The sequence below is a fragment of the Vidua macroura genome, chromosome 10, assembly GCF_024509145.1.
Source record: "Vidua macroura isolate BioBank_ID:100142 chromosome 10, ASM2450914v1, whole genome shotgun sequence".
In the NCBI taxonomy this organism is placed as follows: domain Eukaryota; kingdom Metazoa; phylum Chordata; class Aves; order Passeriformes; family Viduidae; genus Vidua; species Vidua macroura.
This window is the reverse complement of record NC_071580.1, coordinates 23,730,436-23,745,405: the sequence shown is the minus strand read 5'-3', so window position 1 is coordinate 23,745,405 and position 14,970 is coordinate 23,730,436. Positions and strand designations below refer to the sequence as shown.

Sequence of the window (14,970 nt, the reverse complement as noted above, 5' to 3'; positions counted from 1 at the left end):
AAAACATAGCGACTTACTTGAAACCAACAGCCACCAGTTGAAATGTACATATAAGACTGCATTGCCCAGACTTTCAGAAGGGGAAGGAATTTCTGGTGAGTGGATGTGGGAAGCTGCAATTGTAGCTCTGCTGGAGGCATTAATCTTGCTGTCTGACTAGTCAGGATCTGAGACAGTGCCCTAGCTGTGACATACACCCAGTGGTTTTGATACCTTTGGATAGAGGCATCAAAAACTAATTCTAAGTCAGACTTCCCAGAATTTATTAAAAAAATATTTATTCAGTGTGTTCCTAGTTTAATTTTCTTGAAATTATGTCTTGGTTATAGGCAAAATACTTATTCACTTCCAATTTTCAATTTTAACTGTATCTTTCCCAATTTGGATCCAATGTTAAGGTTGAAATCCTGTGTTACCTTCATTAAAAATTTTCCATAGATTTGCTAATTTTCTTGTTCTCTGCTGACAATCTCATTTATACTATAAAAATATGTAATCTCTGCTTCCAAACTCTATTTTATTTACATAAAATGTAAATTGTCTTCAATATAAATGTCTTAAATGAAAGATCCAAATTGGCTAACACAAAGGAAGGGTAATAGCACCCAGTAATTCACCTTGCACAGAAAAGACAAACAAGTGGTTTACACAGGTGACCATCAAAGGCCTGCTTGGATGTGATTAAGCAAGATTGACTTTTAGCATGTAACATGATTTTATTTAGTGATGTCTCACAATAAAAACCCAGGAAGGTTCATAATTCATTAAGAACAAGAACTGATTGGTAATAGCCATTAAACCCACGTGCTTTTTATGCAGCCCAAACCAGGATGGTTGTCTTTGAAGCTGAGGAGCGTGACAGGAGCAGAGTTTGAAGGCAGCAGGGTTCAGTGTTGAGGATTCAAATACCAGAGCTGAGGAACTGAGTGCACATTTCCATTATTCTGATTAGCCACTGCAGGGTTAAATACGCTTTCAGAGCTCCCATCTGTATTCTCAAACAGGAATTACAAAGTGTATGGGACAATGCAATGGCCTGTCAGCAGTATTAATTCCCACCATTACAGCTATTTGGCTTTGCTTGGGTTCTTAATGGTATTTAAACAAATACAGTTCTCTCTCCACCTTTCATGTGATTTTTCCTTCTACAAAAGGCCCTTTTGTTTAAAAACCTTCCTGATGGTTATCATGTGTTTATTATTCAGATGGTTCATTTATTAAGAATAAATAATTTAGGTACATTTTCTTCTGTTTAATTAACACATTAGCAGTTGCAGCATATATGGGAAGTAATGTTTATATTTATAGTAATTTCTCAGGCTGTTTTGTTCTGCTTGATGGCCACCGTGCTTATTTATTGAAAGTTCCTGACCTGCAGAAGTCTGCAGAAATGCTTGCAAATTTTTACACAGGCAATGGCCCCTGTGGTAGAGAAGCAAAATGCTGCCTCATTCTCTTAATTTCCTCTGATGTCCAAGGCGAGTTTAAACCCATGGAGCAAGAACAAACAATCAGGACGGCCCTGGGCCTACTTCATGCTTGCTGGGAGGAAACATAAATTACATCATTGCTATTGCTCCTGCATTTGGCCCCCAGCAAAACCATTACTTTATATTCACCAGCAACCCCAAAATTTACTCCCATTCTATTGGCAACTTATTTTTCTATCCTGTGACTGCAATAGCAAACTTCCATGTATCAGAGAAAATGCATGCTCTACAATGCTGCTGCTATAATGCATCCTCTATAATACTTTAAATCCATTTTCTTTTTTTAAAATTACAGTTATGCTCCTTTCCCTTTTTTTTTTTTTTCCTCCAACATAAAAATATGCTGCCATTTTCTTGGGTAGTATATAAACATCTTCTAAATGTGATCAAACCTAGATTCCTGTACCTTAGCTGGTTGGTTATTTCTAACTATACATTACAATTGTTGGAATCATGGCTATAGGCACCCAATCAGGTTATGTGCTTCCCATTTTTGGTGCTACACAAACATGTCTTAAACCAAAATTGTGAAGAACTTTAAACCTTAGACTTTGATCATACAACCAGTGCTGCAATTGGGTTTGCTGTAAGATCTGAGTTATGTGTATTTGCATACTGAATTCTTTTCTATGGATGACAAAGTGACTTTTATAATGTTAAAATAGAGTCTTCTTTTATGATTTCCTTTATTTTTGTTGTTTCTGTTATTTTTTAACTAATGGAGTGTAATGCACTCAATGGTAGAGTAACCCCACTGTGTACCTGAACATTACGGCTAAATTCTCTCTTCTTTGTTACGTAGAAAATCTAATATTCACCTTGATATTAAAGACTTTTATTCAGAAAACATGAACATCCCAATAGTTAAAGCTCCCAGCTAAATGTCCCGATATATGATGAGGTAGGATCGACCATGACCTTGAAGCAACCCAGATTTCTTCAGCAAATTCTGCCTGTCAGGGTTAAATCCTGGCCTCCAGCAGTATCTTGAATCCACGCTAGGGAAATTATGATAAAAATAATCTTTACATCTGCAAACTCAAATGGATCTTTCTGATTGACTGCCTCTGGTGCCAGGTCTGTGTCAATAATTCGCAGGGAATGCATGGCTGTGACCTTTTCCCCCTTGCTTTAGAATTTCTATTTTATAGGACCAATAAACCATGTCAGGAGAAAGTGGCAGTTCTAGACATGTGAATGGATGGATCTCAGGTCAGAGGTAATCCTTCAGCACGCTCCTGTTTGAGACTAAAGAATACATCTCCCTGCTGCAATGGTTCTGTCAAAAATGTATGCAAGGAAAAACTGAAGGATACACTCTTTCAGCTAAGCAATGATTAGAAAGAAAGAATAAAATGACTAAAGGACTTTCCACTTTCTCAAGCCCCGATGAAGGCTGTAGGGGTTAATGGACACACTGGGTTGCAAGTCAGCATTAAAGAGAAGAGGTAATGGCAATTACCTATTATAAATTCCTGCACAGTGCCACATCATCATTACAGTTTGTAAACCTTTCTATCCCTCTACATCCATCTCCTGTATGAGACACCAGCAGAAGACTGCAGAACACCCAGGCTGTCACATCAATAGACAAACAGTCAGGTAAAAAGGAGAGTTTTTGATTAAGGTACCAGAGCTGAAATTAGGTTTTGATTCTGACACCACTGTAATGTTGTCTCTTGGTGAGGCCTCTTCTTTTGTGCTCCATGGAATGGAGCAGCATTTATCCCTTTTTATTTCTGTTGTCTGGCTTATTTATTTAGACTGTAATTTAGCTGAGGAGATGCTTCTTCCTGTACAACATCTGCCTTGCAAACCTGCGCTCTATGTCCCACCACCAAATCAGTTTTATTTGGGATTGTTAATAACAGGCTTGTACTAAAAATGCAGTACTTTCTAATTTTAGGTCCCTCAAAGACTTGCTGGTTCCCTGTAGGAAAATACCCTCCTCTGAATGATGATGCTGTGTTTATATATATTTATATTTATATCTGTTTTAGAGTGTTAGGTCGTATTTCTCGCCTTTCACAAAGTGGGTTGTTGTGTTAAAAAATGCTTATGCTGTTTGCCACTATTTTCATTTATTTATTTATTTATAAATTAACAGTCTTATAGATTGTAAAGTTTTTAAAATAAGTGAATGGTGGCAAAAAATTTATTTTTCTGTATAGTTTTCTGGTATTCAAAGTTACTTTACTTCTGATTTCCCGTTTGTTCTACACACTGTTCTACTGAAGGTCACAATAGAGATTACAGGAAAGCAGATTCCATAAGTAATTAGACAAGCAGCCAAAAAAGAACTTTAAGAAGTTTGTCCCAATTGTTTTAATTTGGACTTTATTTTTTGTCTGAATGCAATATAACAGTAAATGTGTATTTCCATCTGTCTTCCTTGGCAGATGAAGCACTACATCTCTGGTTTGGAAAAGGGCTTGGGTTCTTCTCTCTGTATCCCATTCCAATTTTTCTCTGTGTGCGGACAGGAGGAGGAGAGAATCCTGCATTCCATCTACTCAATGCATTTTGCTCAATGATTCATGGTTCTAGCACCACATATAGGGAAAATTAATGGAGAGGAATAGTGATAGAGACCTAAACCCAAATGATTTTATTCAACTGCTGTGTTGTCTGTGGTGCCAAAGTTACAGTGCATTCTGTGGGAGGGCCCTGGGCTTGCTCTTAGGCACCAGGTGGTCAGGGAACATTTCAGGAGAGCATCCCGACATTGCTCTGTCAGAATGACAATGCTCCCACAGCCCAGTGACCAACAGGAATCCCTTGGAGCAGTGATTCAGAAGTACTGGCTTTTCCAGAGTCAGGTGGCTTTGATAAACAATTTAAGGGACAGAGCACGGATGAGGGAGCATTTGAAGCACGGAGGGAACTTTGAGGGGTTCAGTAATTCCTGGCGGCTCTCAAAGCTTATATGGAGCTAATACCTTGCAGTGTATTCTCAATGTGATAATGTGAGTGTCCTCGCGTTTGTCGGTGCTTTCCTGCTAGAATATCTCAGCTGTCTGCAGTCCTAGTGACGAGCTGCACCTGTGAGGCCCCAAGCCCTGCTTTCCTTGCCTCCACAGCCTTTGTGCATCGCGCCGAGCCTCGCCAGGGCAGTCTCTGTGTCTAAGGTTTGTCGTTCATTTCTCCCCTTTATCAAAACCTTTGTGATTTGTCCTTTTCGTTCAACAAAAGCATTTCATGTTCGACCCACCTTGGGTTTCCAAGGTCTTCTGTTTCCCTCCAACTTTACTGAACAGTTACTTTATTTTTTCTTCTCCGTTCCTTTCTTCCAGCCGCCACCTTTGTGTCTCCCTTTCCCGGCGCCCTTCGCGTCCTTCACCAAAACCTCGTTTTCTTCCTCTCCGTCCCGTCTCCCTCACTGCCCACCGCTCTGCCGCGTCCTTGCTCCCGGCTCGCCGTGCCCTCCCCGTGTCCCCAGCCCGGGCCCGCCCTGCCCCGCGGGGCTGCGGTGACACCTGCGCGGGCAGGTGCGGGGCCGGCCGCTGCCCCGGCTCATGAATATTCGGGCCTGCCCTCGCCGTGACGTCGCCGCGGTCCCGGGCGGGGGCCGGAGCCGCCCCGGCGCTGGCAGCGAGGGCGAGTGACGGCGCGGCGGCAGCAGCCTCCGCCTGCCGGCTCGCCCGCAGCGCAGCGCACACAGCCGGGCCGGCAGCCGGCACCAGGGCCGGGGATGCGGAGGCGCCGCTGCTGCTGGGGCCCGGCGGCGCTGCTGCTGCTGCTGCTCCCGCTGGGGCTGGGCAGCCTGCTCGCCGCCAAAGGCAGGTACCGGGGCGCGGGCTGGGCGCGGCTGCCCGCGGGGGAGCGGGGCGGCTCCTCGCCCTGCGCGGCGCTGAGCGGGGCCGCCGGGCAGAGCCGCCGCTCCCCGCAGGCAGGGGCACAAAGTTCGGGCGGGGTTCTCGGCGGGTCGGCGGCGGTGCCCGCAGCTCAGCGGCCGCGACCGTCCCGGGGGCGGTGCGGGAGGTGCCGCTGCCGCCGCGGTGATGCCGCGGGGCCGCTCCGGCGAGAGCCGCGCATCGGGCACGGGCCGGGGCTGCGCCTCGTACGGCGGGGCTGGGCGGAGGGAGCGGAGGGGAAGCGCTGGAGCTGCCCAGGCCGGCAGCGGAGGAGAAGCGCTGTCGTTCCCCCAGGCCGGGATGGGACTGACCGCGGTGCTGCAGGTGCGGCGGGGCTCTCGCCGCTCCGCAGCGCTCCCGCCCGCTCCCATCTCCCAGCCAGCCGTGCCCCTTCCAAGAGCTCTGGTCGCACAGGTGTCGGCGATTTCTTGCCTCTACTTGTTTTCTTTTCACTTGCATTATTTCCGTTTAGTTTAAGACTGGCTTTTGAGCCCCAAGTTTTAGAAACTTAGTTTTGAGAACTCTGTCTCAGTGTTTTTAATATTATTTTCAAATGTTTCGGTTGCTCTTATTTTTGTATGGGGCTTTGGTGTTTTATCTGTGAGCATGTGTGTGAGAAGAGAAAACTTCAGTGTTTGTTTTCTTAACAAAACCCCAACCAGCTACTTGAACCGTAACTTTGTGCGGAAATTGATTCTTTCCAGCAGATGTTACTTGACTTTGTTTACATTTACGTGTATGAATAGCAGAAAGTGACTGCAGGAAATTAACTGCTCCGTTACTGACCCAGCGTGCCTTGGTGTCCTGGTGGGAATGCCGTGTTTTCTGGGCAGATTAACATACAACACGTATGTTTTGATGGAGGGGAGTTACTTTCCTTCTCTTTACTTTCTAATGTAATTCAAGGTAATTGCCTCCTTTAAAAAGACCTTTTCTTTAGACAAGTGTGGGAGGTTTCATTTCGTGGGAGATGTCTTTTAACCAGCCGGCAGTTCATCAGACAAAACGGGTCGTTTTCGCTGGGCTCTGCTGTACCTTTGACCACTGGAGGGCTGCAGAGAACATTTTTGGATAAAAGGAGCCACAAGCTCCCAATAGTTGGTGGTTAAAAATAGGCATTTTAATGTTATTTATATTGATGTTCAAGTGCTTTAAGTTTTTGCTTATTACTTTATATACCTTGATTCTTGAAATTGGGTATTTTCAAAGACTATAAGGCAGTGTTAATAAATGAGGTAAGATGTCTTGGCACTGTATGCAGTTAATATCTGATATGCTTTTTCTTCCTCCACCTGGTCGGTAGAAGAAAGAAAAAAAGGGTTTATTTCAGCAAGAACCTCGTGCTGCTTTCTCCTTGCTCTGTTTTTCTACGGCAAGCAAGTTTTAAGTAAAAAGGCATTTTGTGGGTGTCTCGTGCACGCAATTGCAAAGCTCGGGGCTGTAACCATAACCTGGATTTGTGGCCTGAAGGTGCGTTCTGGTGGGAGATAGAGGTAGGATGTGCTGTGTACAAAGCTCCCCGTGTGCCCTGAGCATCCTGTTATCTATAGGATCAAAGACAACCAAAGATAATGATTTCAGTTCTCATCTTACCTCATCTACTTCACTGTGCTCTGCTGCTTCTCATTTTAAAAACAAAACCAAGCCCCCTCCACCCCCACTCCTTTTCCCCACATGTTTGTGAGGAAGGGGAGAAGGATTACAGGAGCAGTTCTGGTTCAGACTTTTCACTTGGTAGAAAATAACAATTTCTTTCACTAAGTATCTCCAGGCTGCAAAAATTGTTTACTCTCAGTAGAAGGGGGAGCCTGCCCTGCCCCACAAAAACCAAACTCTCTGAAGTTTTCCAAGGAAAAAGAAATACGAGGCAACATCGGAGTGTTTAGGAGGTTGTTAGTAACAGAACTTAATGGGTGTATTAAATATGCATATGCAATTTGTTAGCTTTGCAGCAGGTTGTTGACACTGAGATGTCTATCACAGGGTCCAATAAAAATCACCGTTTTGGACAGAAAAATGTTTCCTTTTAAGAATTTTCAGATAGCTTTGCTCAGCATGACAGAGAGGCATACTTTCTGGTTTATTGGAATTGCCTTAATGATGTCTGGAGATTGATGAACTGTCTCTTGTGGTCTTCAGTTCTGGAAAATAGAATATGCTGAAGGATAAGGTTTGGGTTTTTTCCCCATCATATTCAAAATTTATAGGTCCATGCGGTCACAGGCAGGGAGTATTACAACCTGCAGCACTTTTTATTTCCCCAAATCTCTGCATAATGCTTATCTCTTAAGTAATTTATTACCTTATTCTAGTATGTATTACTAAATTACTCAGTGAAGTCCTAAAAGGGCTGTCATATCCAATTTTCCTGTAAGACCCAATTAATCAGCCTCTTAAATGGTACTGTATTTGAACTTCATCATTATCATAAACAACATTTTAGTCTTAATTTTTAAGTATGGCCAAAAGCCTCTCAATGATCTGAATAACTAAGACTATTTGATTCCAATTAAATTAATTACATGGGCAAAACTTGAAGTCTTAGCCATTGCAGACATTTCCAAATGAGTGGAACATTCAGTCTCACTTGGCAGGTCTGTGATGTGAGTGCACCAGATCTGACTCTCAGCAGCAGAGGAACAGCTGACCCAGGGACACAGAGCCAGCGTCTTCTGTGTGAGGGAAACCTTACAGCCTGGGGGGAGCAAAGTGAGGGAAAAGCTTTGAGAACACACTGGACAGATCCTAGAGTCTGAAATTTTCTGCATCACTCAGTGTTTCCTTTATTCCTTTTTATAGTAATTAATAATGAAATACTTCTCATTACCAGTTCATAGGAGACATTAAAAAAAAAAAAAAAAAAAAAAAAAAAGAGCTGCCTTTCCAACCTCATCCAAAATACCTGAGGAGCAATGTTTGGCATGTGCTTAAGTCACAAGAAGGGAGGTGAAGCAACTGTGCTTTCTTTTGATGGTGCTTCCTGTAGCTCACCAGTAAACCCCAATAAAGATATGTAAATTATTTCATCTTTCTGTTTCTTTTCATCAGTAAATGGAGTTAGGAATACCTTTTTTTCTAGAGTGTTTTGATTGAAAAGCAGTTCATGAAGACGGACTCTTGTGTCTCACAGGATAAAAGATTTGTCTGATTATGAAGTCTGGGTGTCAAGATAATGAAATGATTTAGAGGTCTCAAAAGACAGAAGTCAGTATTTGATAGCAGCTTTAGTATTCAGGTATTTCAGCATAGAAGACTGACAACTATATTTAAATTGTCATTATGAAGTTAGAGAGTGTTTGCCAGTCAGAATCATATTGTTACCAGTTTTAATTGCATTACTTGGAAGGCTACCAAGATGGGGAACTTAAGAGGTTCCAAAGCACAGTTTAATTGTAAGCAGTGTGTGTGCCACTTAAAGAACATCCTCCGAGGTGTGTCTTTTGGCACCTCCCGTAAGTGGCTTGTGAGCGGTCAGAGTTGGATCCTGTTTTTCCCCTCGGAGGGTTGTGCCTGTATCTGGACACACCTTCTCCTGCCCAAATTGCACACTTGCAAGGTATAACGAGATGGGGCATGGGTTGGAGGCAGAGAACACCACACACCCGATGTCTGTGAGCAACAGAGAGCATTTATTGATTCAACCCCTCTTTATAGAGGGGGTTTGACTGGATAGCTCATGGGTCTGAGCTTTTAACACCATCCAGCTCCTGGACCAGTGAGATGTCTGCAGCTTAGGATGGAATATGATTGGTTGAAGTTCCTGCCAGTCAACGCAGGGGCTGGTTTATGGAGCTGGCTGGGTTTCTTATTTTAGCTAATTAATTGCCCAGTACAAGCCAGGTTGTACTGTGACGTACTCTTACAAAAAGGGACCTCGATTTTCTTTAATTGGTTTTTAAACACCCAGCAGCTGTACCCAGTAGAAGAGAGTTGTGCACGCTCACTGGGGGCTTTCAACACAAAATTCAGGATGCCTGTAATGCTTTTGTGTTTTGTTTCCTTTTATGAGCTACAAATTTACTCTATCCAGAAGGTTAATGAGTGGAATCTAACTATTTAAAATGTGCAAGAGCCAATTTCAAAAGTGCACTTTAAGACAGTTCACTCTAAATGCCTTCCAATTTTTTGCTGTGTGCATTTCAATAAAAATGGGTATAAGTTTATATCTAGGTTGATTGCTTATATCTCTATGATATAAGAGCAAGGGAGTGAGTTACCTCGAATAAGTTCATAGAACATTATGCATTATTATATGGCATCAAAGTTCAAGTGGCTTCTTGATAAAATTAGCCTAAAGGCTCTGGATGTGTGTCTCTCACTGCATCAGTTAATTTGGTACTTGTCATTCTCAATAAGTGTTATTAAAAAAAATTAAAAACCAGCATTTAAGATACAGTGAATCTAAGTGGGTTTTACCCTCCCTGCCCCAAAATCTTGCTTGATGTGGAAGATGGATGATTCTTAAAATCCATCTTTTAAGAAATTATTTGGGTTTCTGTAAATCTCTTGTGGTGCTTGGTGGTGCAGTATCCCTGATGCTGCTGGCTTTGTGGTACAGGTTGGGTGTGTACAAAGATGTTCAAGCTTGGCAGAAATTAAAGGGATGAGAAAAGTGGTTCAGGTTTTGTGGGGCCCTTACAGGTTAGAGTATCCTCAAGATACAGATGGAGTGTGAGTTGACCAATAGATTGTTGAAGAGTATTGGATTAGGAAAGATGATTTTTGCAGTTTACCTAAAAACGCATTTTGGAATAGAAGTGGATGTGCTGTGCTGAATTACAATTCATTTTAATGTGGCTTCTCGCAGTATTGATTTTAAAGATGGCTCTGCATGGATTTGCAGTTTTCCAGCAGTTAATGTTGTTATTTAGATGTTTGGTTTTTGTACGTGTAATCTTGACCCTCGTTAAATCAATGCGAGATTTGCAGTGTATCTTGGTAAAATCGGAGTTTCATCCTTTGTGTGTTTTCCTATAAATGTAAACAGTTATTTCAAAGCTTTAATGTTGTTCTGCTAATAGTTGCCTTTATCCAAACAGGAGGAATGCTTGATATAAACTCTTTCCTTTTACAGCTTCCTGTGGTATAACTGCTTTCATTCAGCCAATAGAATCATTCTTGGTGGCTTTTGTTTGGTTGGTTTGGGTTTTTTATTTTGTTTGGGGTTTTTTTTTTTTTTTTTTTTTTTGTTTTGTTTTGTTTTGTTTTGTTCTTTTCAAAGTACTTTTTATTCAACTTCAAACTATCAAGTGAAGTGTTGACCAGGATGGGTTTCCTGGAGGTTTAAGTGTGGTTATTCTTCCCTGTGCTGCCTATGAGAACAACCATGTTGAAGCAGGCTGTTTGCTCCTTGTCTGTATTCCAGCCCCATGATTCCTGTCTCATACTGGGTAAATACTGGGAGTGCAGTAAAGTCAAGCAGTGTGCACTCTCACAAAGTTTCACTTGTGCTCATTTTGTGGAGCTGCTGTAATAAATCAGACCAATCACTTGAAGTTAGCATATCCCAAATATGGCTAGTACTTGGCTGTTTTTCTAATAGCAATGATTAAGAATGATATTTAATTTACTACTACTCTACTTGAGTGTAAAAATCTTAGAACAGTTAAAATGAAGTGGGATGCCTTTTATTTCATTTGATGAAAATTGCAATCAAATACAAATATTAAGGTTCTGCTTTTTGATCAGCATTCATCTGTCACTCACTTGCTAGCAGATTGTAGTAAGTAAAGTAGGTGAGAAAAACAGACTCTGCTCATTTTGGGACTGATTTCCTCATTCATTCTTGTGTAGATTCTCTTCTCATGGAGTATACACATGATTATCAACACTGTGTATGTGTTTATATATGTATTGCATGTGTCTGATCATTGTCAGCTTACACTCAGACACTTGGGTTTTTTCCTCCTTAAACTCCGAGCTTCTGAAATCAAGCAACTAAGAAAATTTAGTCTTTTATCCCCTAAAAAATTAATAAACCCAACCTTGAATGTGAGGAAGAAGCGCAAAGGTCGTGCAGGTAAATCACAAAAACTGACAAACGAAGTAATGAGGGTTTCCCTCATAACCTGGTGGGTTGTTTTTGTGTCACACGTGGCTCTTGGAAATGCAATCAAAGCGTGACTCTGGCTGGAAATTATTACACCCGTTGCCTATACCAGGTTGCAGTAATTTTGTTGAATTCCTTGGTTGTGAGAGGAGCTTGTAAAATATGGGTTGGTGGAACTAAGTAGTTAAAACCATTTGTGAACTCCCTCTCACGATTTGCTGTGCGATAGATACTGTTGGTTTCTGAAATTTGGTTTGGAGTTAGTTTCACAAAGGTTACTAGCACAGGTCAGTCTGTGACAGAATGCTAGTTATGCATTGGTAGGTTGTTGCTAGTTATGCTAGAATGCATTGGCAGGTATATTTGAGGCATTTCTGAAGAAACCGTACAGCAATCGTGTTTGAAGGGTGAGTCTCCCTTTTCCTTATGAGAGCTACTTAAAAATTCCTGAGCTACAGCTGAACAGATGGTATTTGCCATTATTGTCAGGCTTAGATCTCAAAAGTTCATTTTTTCTTCCTTAGTTAAGAGAATTTTAAATTTATGTTGAAAAAGGAAAGCTAGAAAGATCTTAAATGTCTGATTTATACTTAGCTGCCTATAAAAGTCAGCCTTTTGATAGTGGTCTTTAAATCTGGCAAAGCTAGACTCATCTTATGACTCGGTGTCATAAAGGGAGAAACATTGGGTACTGAAGTCAGTAGTAGTTAGTTTCTGTCTTTTTCTTCCTCAAAAAAAGCATAGACTGTGTGTATAAACTGATCAAAATGCAATTATTTCTGTGTTCTTCTGAAGTGAAAGGCACAAAATAAGGCAGAGTTATTGAGATGAAATAATTTGAAGAGAAACATTTTGAGGTTTATTTTGGGAAACTAAAATAATTTCCTTTTTTTGCTTCCTCTGCACTCCTTCTTTAAAGGTGGTCTTTGGTGCCATGGGATCTGTGGGACTGTTTCAATGTAGGGATTGGACGTTCCAATTTGTAGGGATTCACAAATCAAAAAGAGCTGGAGCTGCTTGTGAAGATCAGCAAAAATATCTTGGAGAGAATATTTTTGGTGGAAACAACATGATCGCAAAATTGTCAGTCTGTTTGTTGGATGTTTGACTTTCTAATAATAAAAAAATGTTAAGATATTTTTGTCCAATATGCTTTATTTTTAATAACTTAAATCTGTGTAGATTTGAGTATAATGCCTTTAGTTAGAAAGTACTTCAATTTGAGATACCTTAAAAGAGGTAGTTCCCTTCTAAGGTCAGGGGAATATTTACTTTTTCCCCCCCTCTCCATTCTGCAAAATAGAAACTTGTCTTGTTTTCCAGTCTCAAAGAATATATATTCTTTTAATGTAGAGTGGAATTTACTGTGGGATAAATCCTAAAATGCTGTAATGATTTCTCAGACTCTCCATTTGAAGGTGAAGAGCTAAATCCATGCATGATTTGGCTTAGCCTTCTTTGCAAATACTTGAAGCTGAACAATAGAAATGCTTTCTGTACAGAATGAGGCTGTGTACTTATTTTTCACAATAGCGAGCATTGATTTACAGCAAGATGAACAGACGAGGAAAAGTAGTTTTATGTTTTGATAAGCAAAGCAGCTGGCAAATCAAGTTTTGAGGTTTTAAGGCTTCAGTGCTTTCAGCACTGCAAACCCAACAAGCTCTGAGCCACAAACCTTCTCCAAAGAATACAGATTGATGGGAAAATGTTGAAATTCTGTAAACTTTTGGGTGTGTCGCCTTGACTGTGTTTCAGGAAGCAGTTCTGATTGAGACCACAAATTCTAAAAATAAGTTAGGACAAGGGAATAAGGTCTGCTTTAGAAACTTAATTACAGACCAGCTTCTGTTTCTTTGGAAGCTAATAAAACCCAATATATTTTTGCAAGACTTGCCAATATTGGCAGATTAGTGGATTGAAGGGTAAACTGGGACACAGCAGGAAAATTAATTTTAGTCTGTGTTTACCACTTTCTACACTAAAATACTTTCTACAAAGTGCTGACTCTAGCATCATTGTAAAGGATTTTTGAGTTTATCTTTCCAAAATGTTTCCTGGGTATCTTTTGCAGATCTTGTCTAACCCAGTTCTTTTAGGCTGACTGCATGTCAGAGAATTCTCTTGTATTCCACATAAGCAATTACTCTGATATAATTTATGACCTGCTGACCTTTTTACTTTTCTGCTGGAATGATTATAATGAGTGTGTTGAACAAAGGAGGAAATTGAAGGCCAAATACACAGGGGAGTTGAATCACCCAGGAGCTGGATAAGTCTGGTATAATCTGTGGGCAGGCAGCTGATTGCAGTCTTTTCCTGGGGATAATGTGCAGATCCTTTTCTCAGCTATTGTTGCAAGCACAGGAGGAGAAATTTGATGATGAGGAGAGAGGAAAGCAAAAAAATACACAGTGGGAACTCCTGGAAAAACAGCACCAGTGGGATACTACTATTCTGCATTGTTCTGGGCAGCACTAACAGCTGTGTCAGTCCCTCCTCACTAGGGAGGGAAGGGACAGGAACATGTGAGACATCACATGCTACTCTTGGATTCTTCTCTGCCTTATAAGAGATGAAGTACTTCTAAGGCTCCAGAGGCTGGGGGACTGAACTGAAGGGTTCTGGTTACAGAAAAACAGTGGTGTTGTTTTTGGTGTTTTTTTTTTTCTCCTGCTTGGCTTGTAATACTTCAGCTGGTTTCATGTTCGTTATTACAAGTTAAATTTCAGGTCTCAGATCTAAATGTAAAATTCTGTAAGTACTCTGTAAACTCGGCAGTATTTCTGTGATGCATATCAGTGTATGTAGTGAGTCTGTCAAAATTCAGCACCCTGTGATCTCTGAGAGATCTGGAAAGCAGAAAGAAAATGAAATAGAACCTGTATGCTTTCACATTCTTAGGCATGTAGAAATTAATGTCTTATATGTAAGGGCTTTGCTCCTAACTTAGTGGTTGTTGTTGCAGGGAGTTGATCTAAGTGAAGAACTGATATTTAATTTCTGTAGTAATAAGTGCTGTCCCACTTGGTGTTCCCATTATTGAGTGGAACTGATTGCCAGCAGCTTTGTATGACTCGTCAGGTGGGGAACTCACTTTGGCTAAACTTTGGAGTGCATGCAGAAAAAGTGAGAGTGCCTACTGCCCTTCAAAGGGAAGGTTCTTTATAGCATTTCCAAAATACCTGGCTCAGAGCAACAATTGCACCTGCCTTGGGAGGATCATGAGTTCCCCTGTGGTCATCAAAAAATATGGGCTGCTCAAATTGCTCGAGAGCTGCAGCATTCTGTGCTCACACTGGTGTTTTTTCTCCAAGATGTGTTTGGTAGGGAGTGCCCATGATCCCATTGCAGAAAGGGAATGGAGATGTCATTGCCAGCTTACAGATCCAAATAGGTTGAGTGAGAGTATGACCCTGAAAGCAGCTGCACTCTTCACTGCAGTGATTTAGCTGGAGACACTTTGGCTGCACAGGAATTTCCATGCTGTACTTACTTGACAAAAAATGGAAGAAAAAGTCTGTGCTGGTTTTACTGAAGTATTATTTGGAAGCATTCTTGTATTTCAGTGGCACAT

The 14,970-nt window shown here is 41.3% G+C and overlaps 1 protein-coding gene across 1 annotated transcript in view; it reads left to right on the top strand.

Moving 5' to 3' along the window:
• Positions 1-5,112: 5,112 nt before the first annotated feature.
• The window catches only part of CLSTN2 (calsyntenin 2), a 322,525-nt gene continuing 312,667 nt past the window's right edge, over positions 5,113-14,970 (top strand). The window contains exon 1 of the mRNA XM_053985975.1: positions 5,113-5,269. Within this exon, the coding sequence (XP_053841950.1) occupies positions 5,182-5,269 (88 nt within the window). The 5' untranslated portion in view covers positions 5,113-5,181. The remainder of the gene's footprint in view (positions 5,270-14,970) is intronic.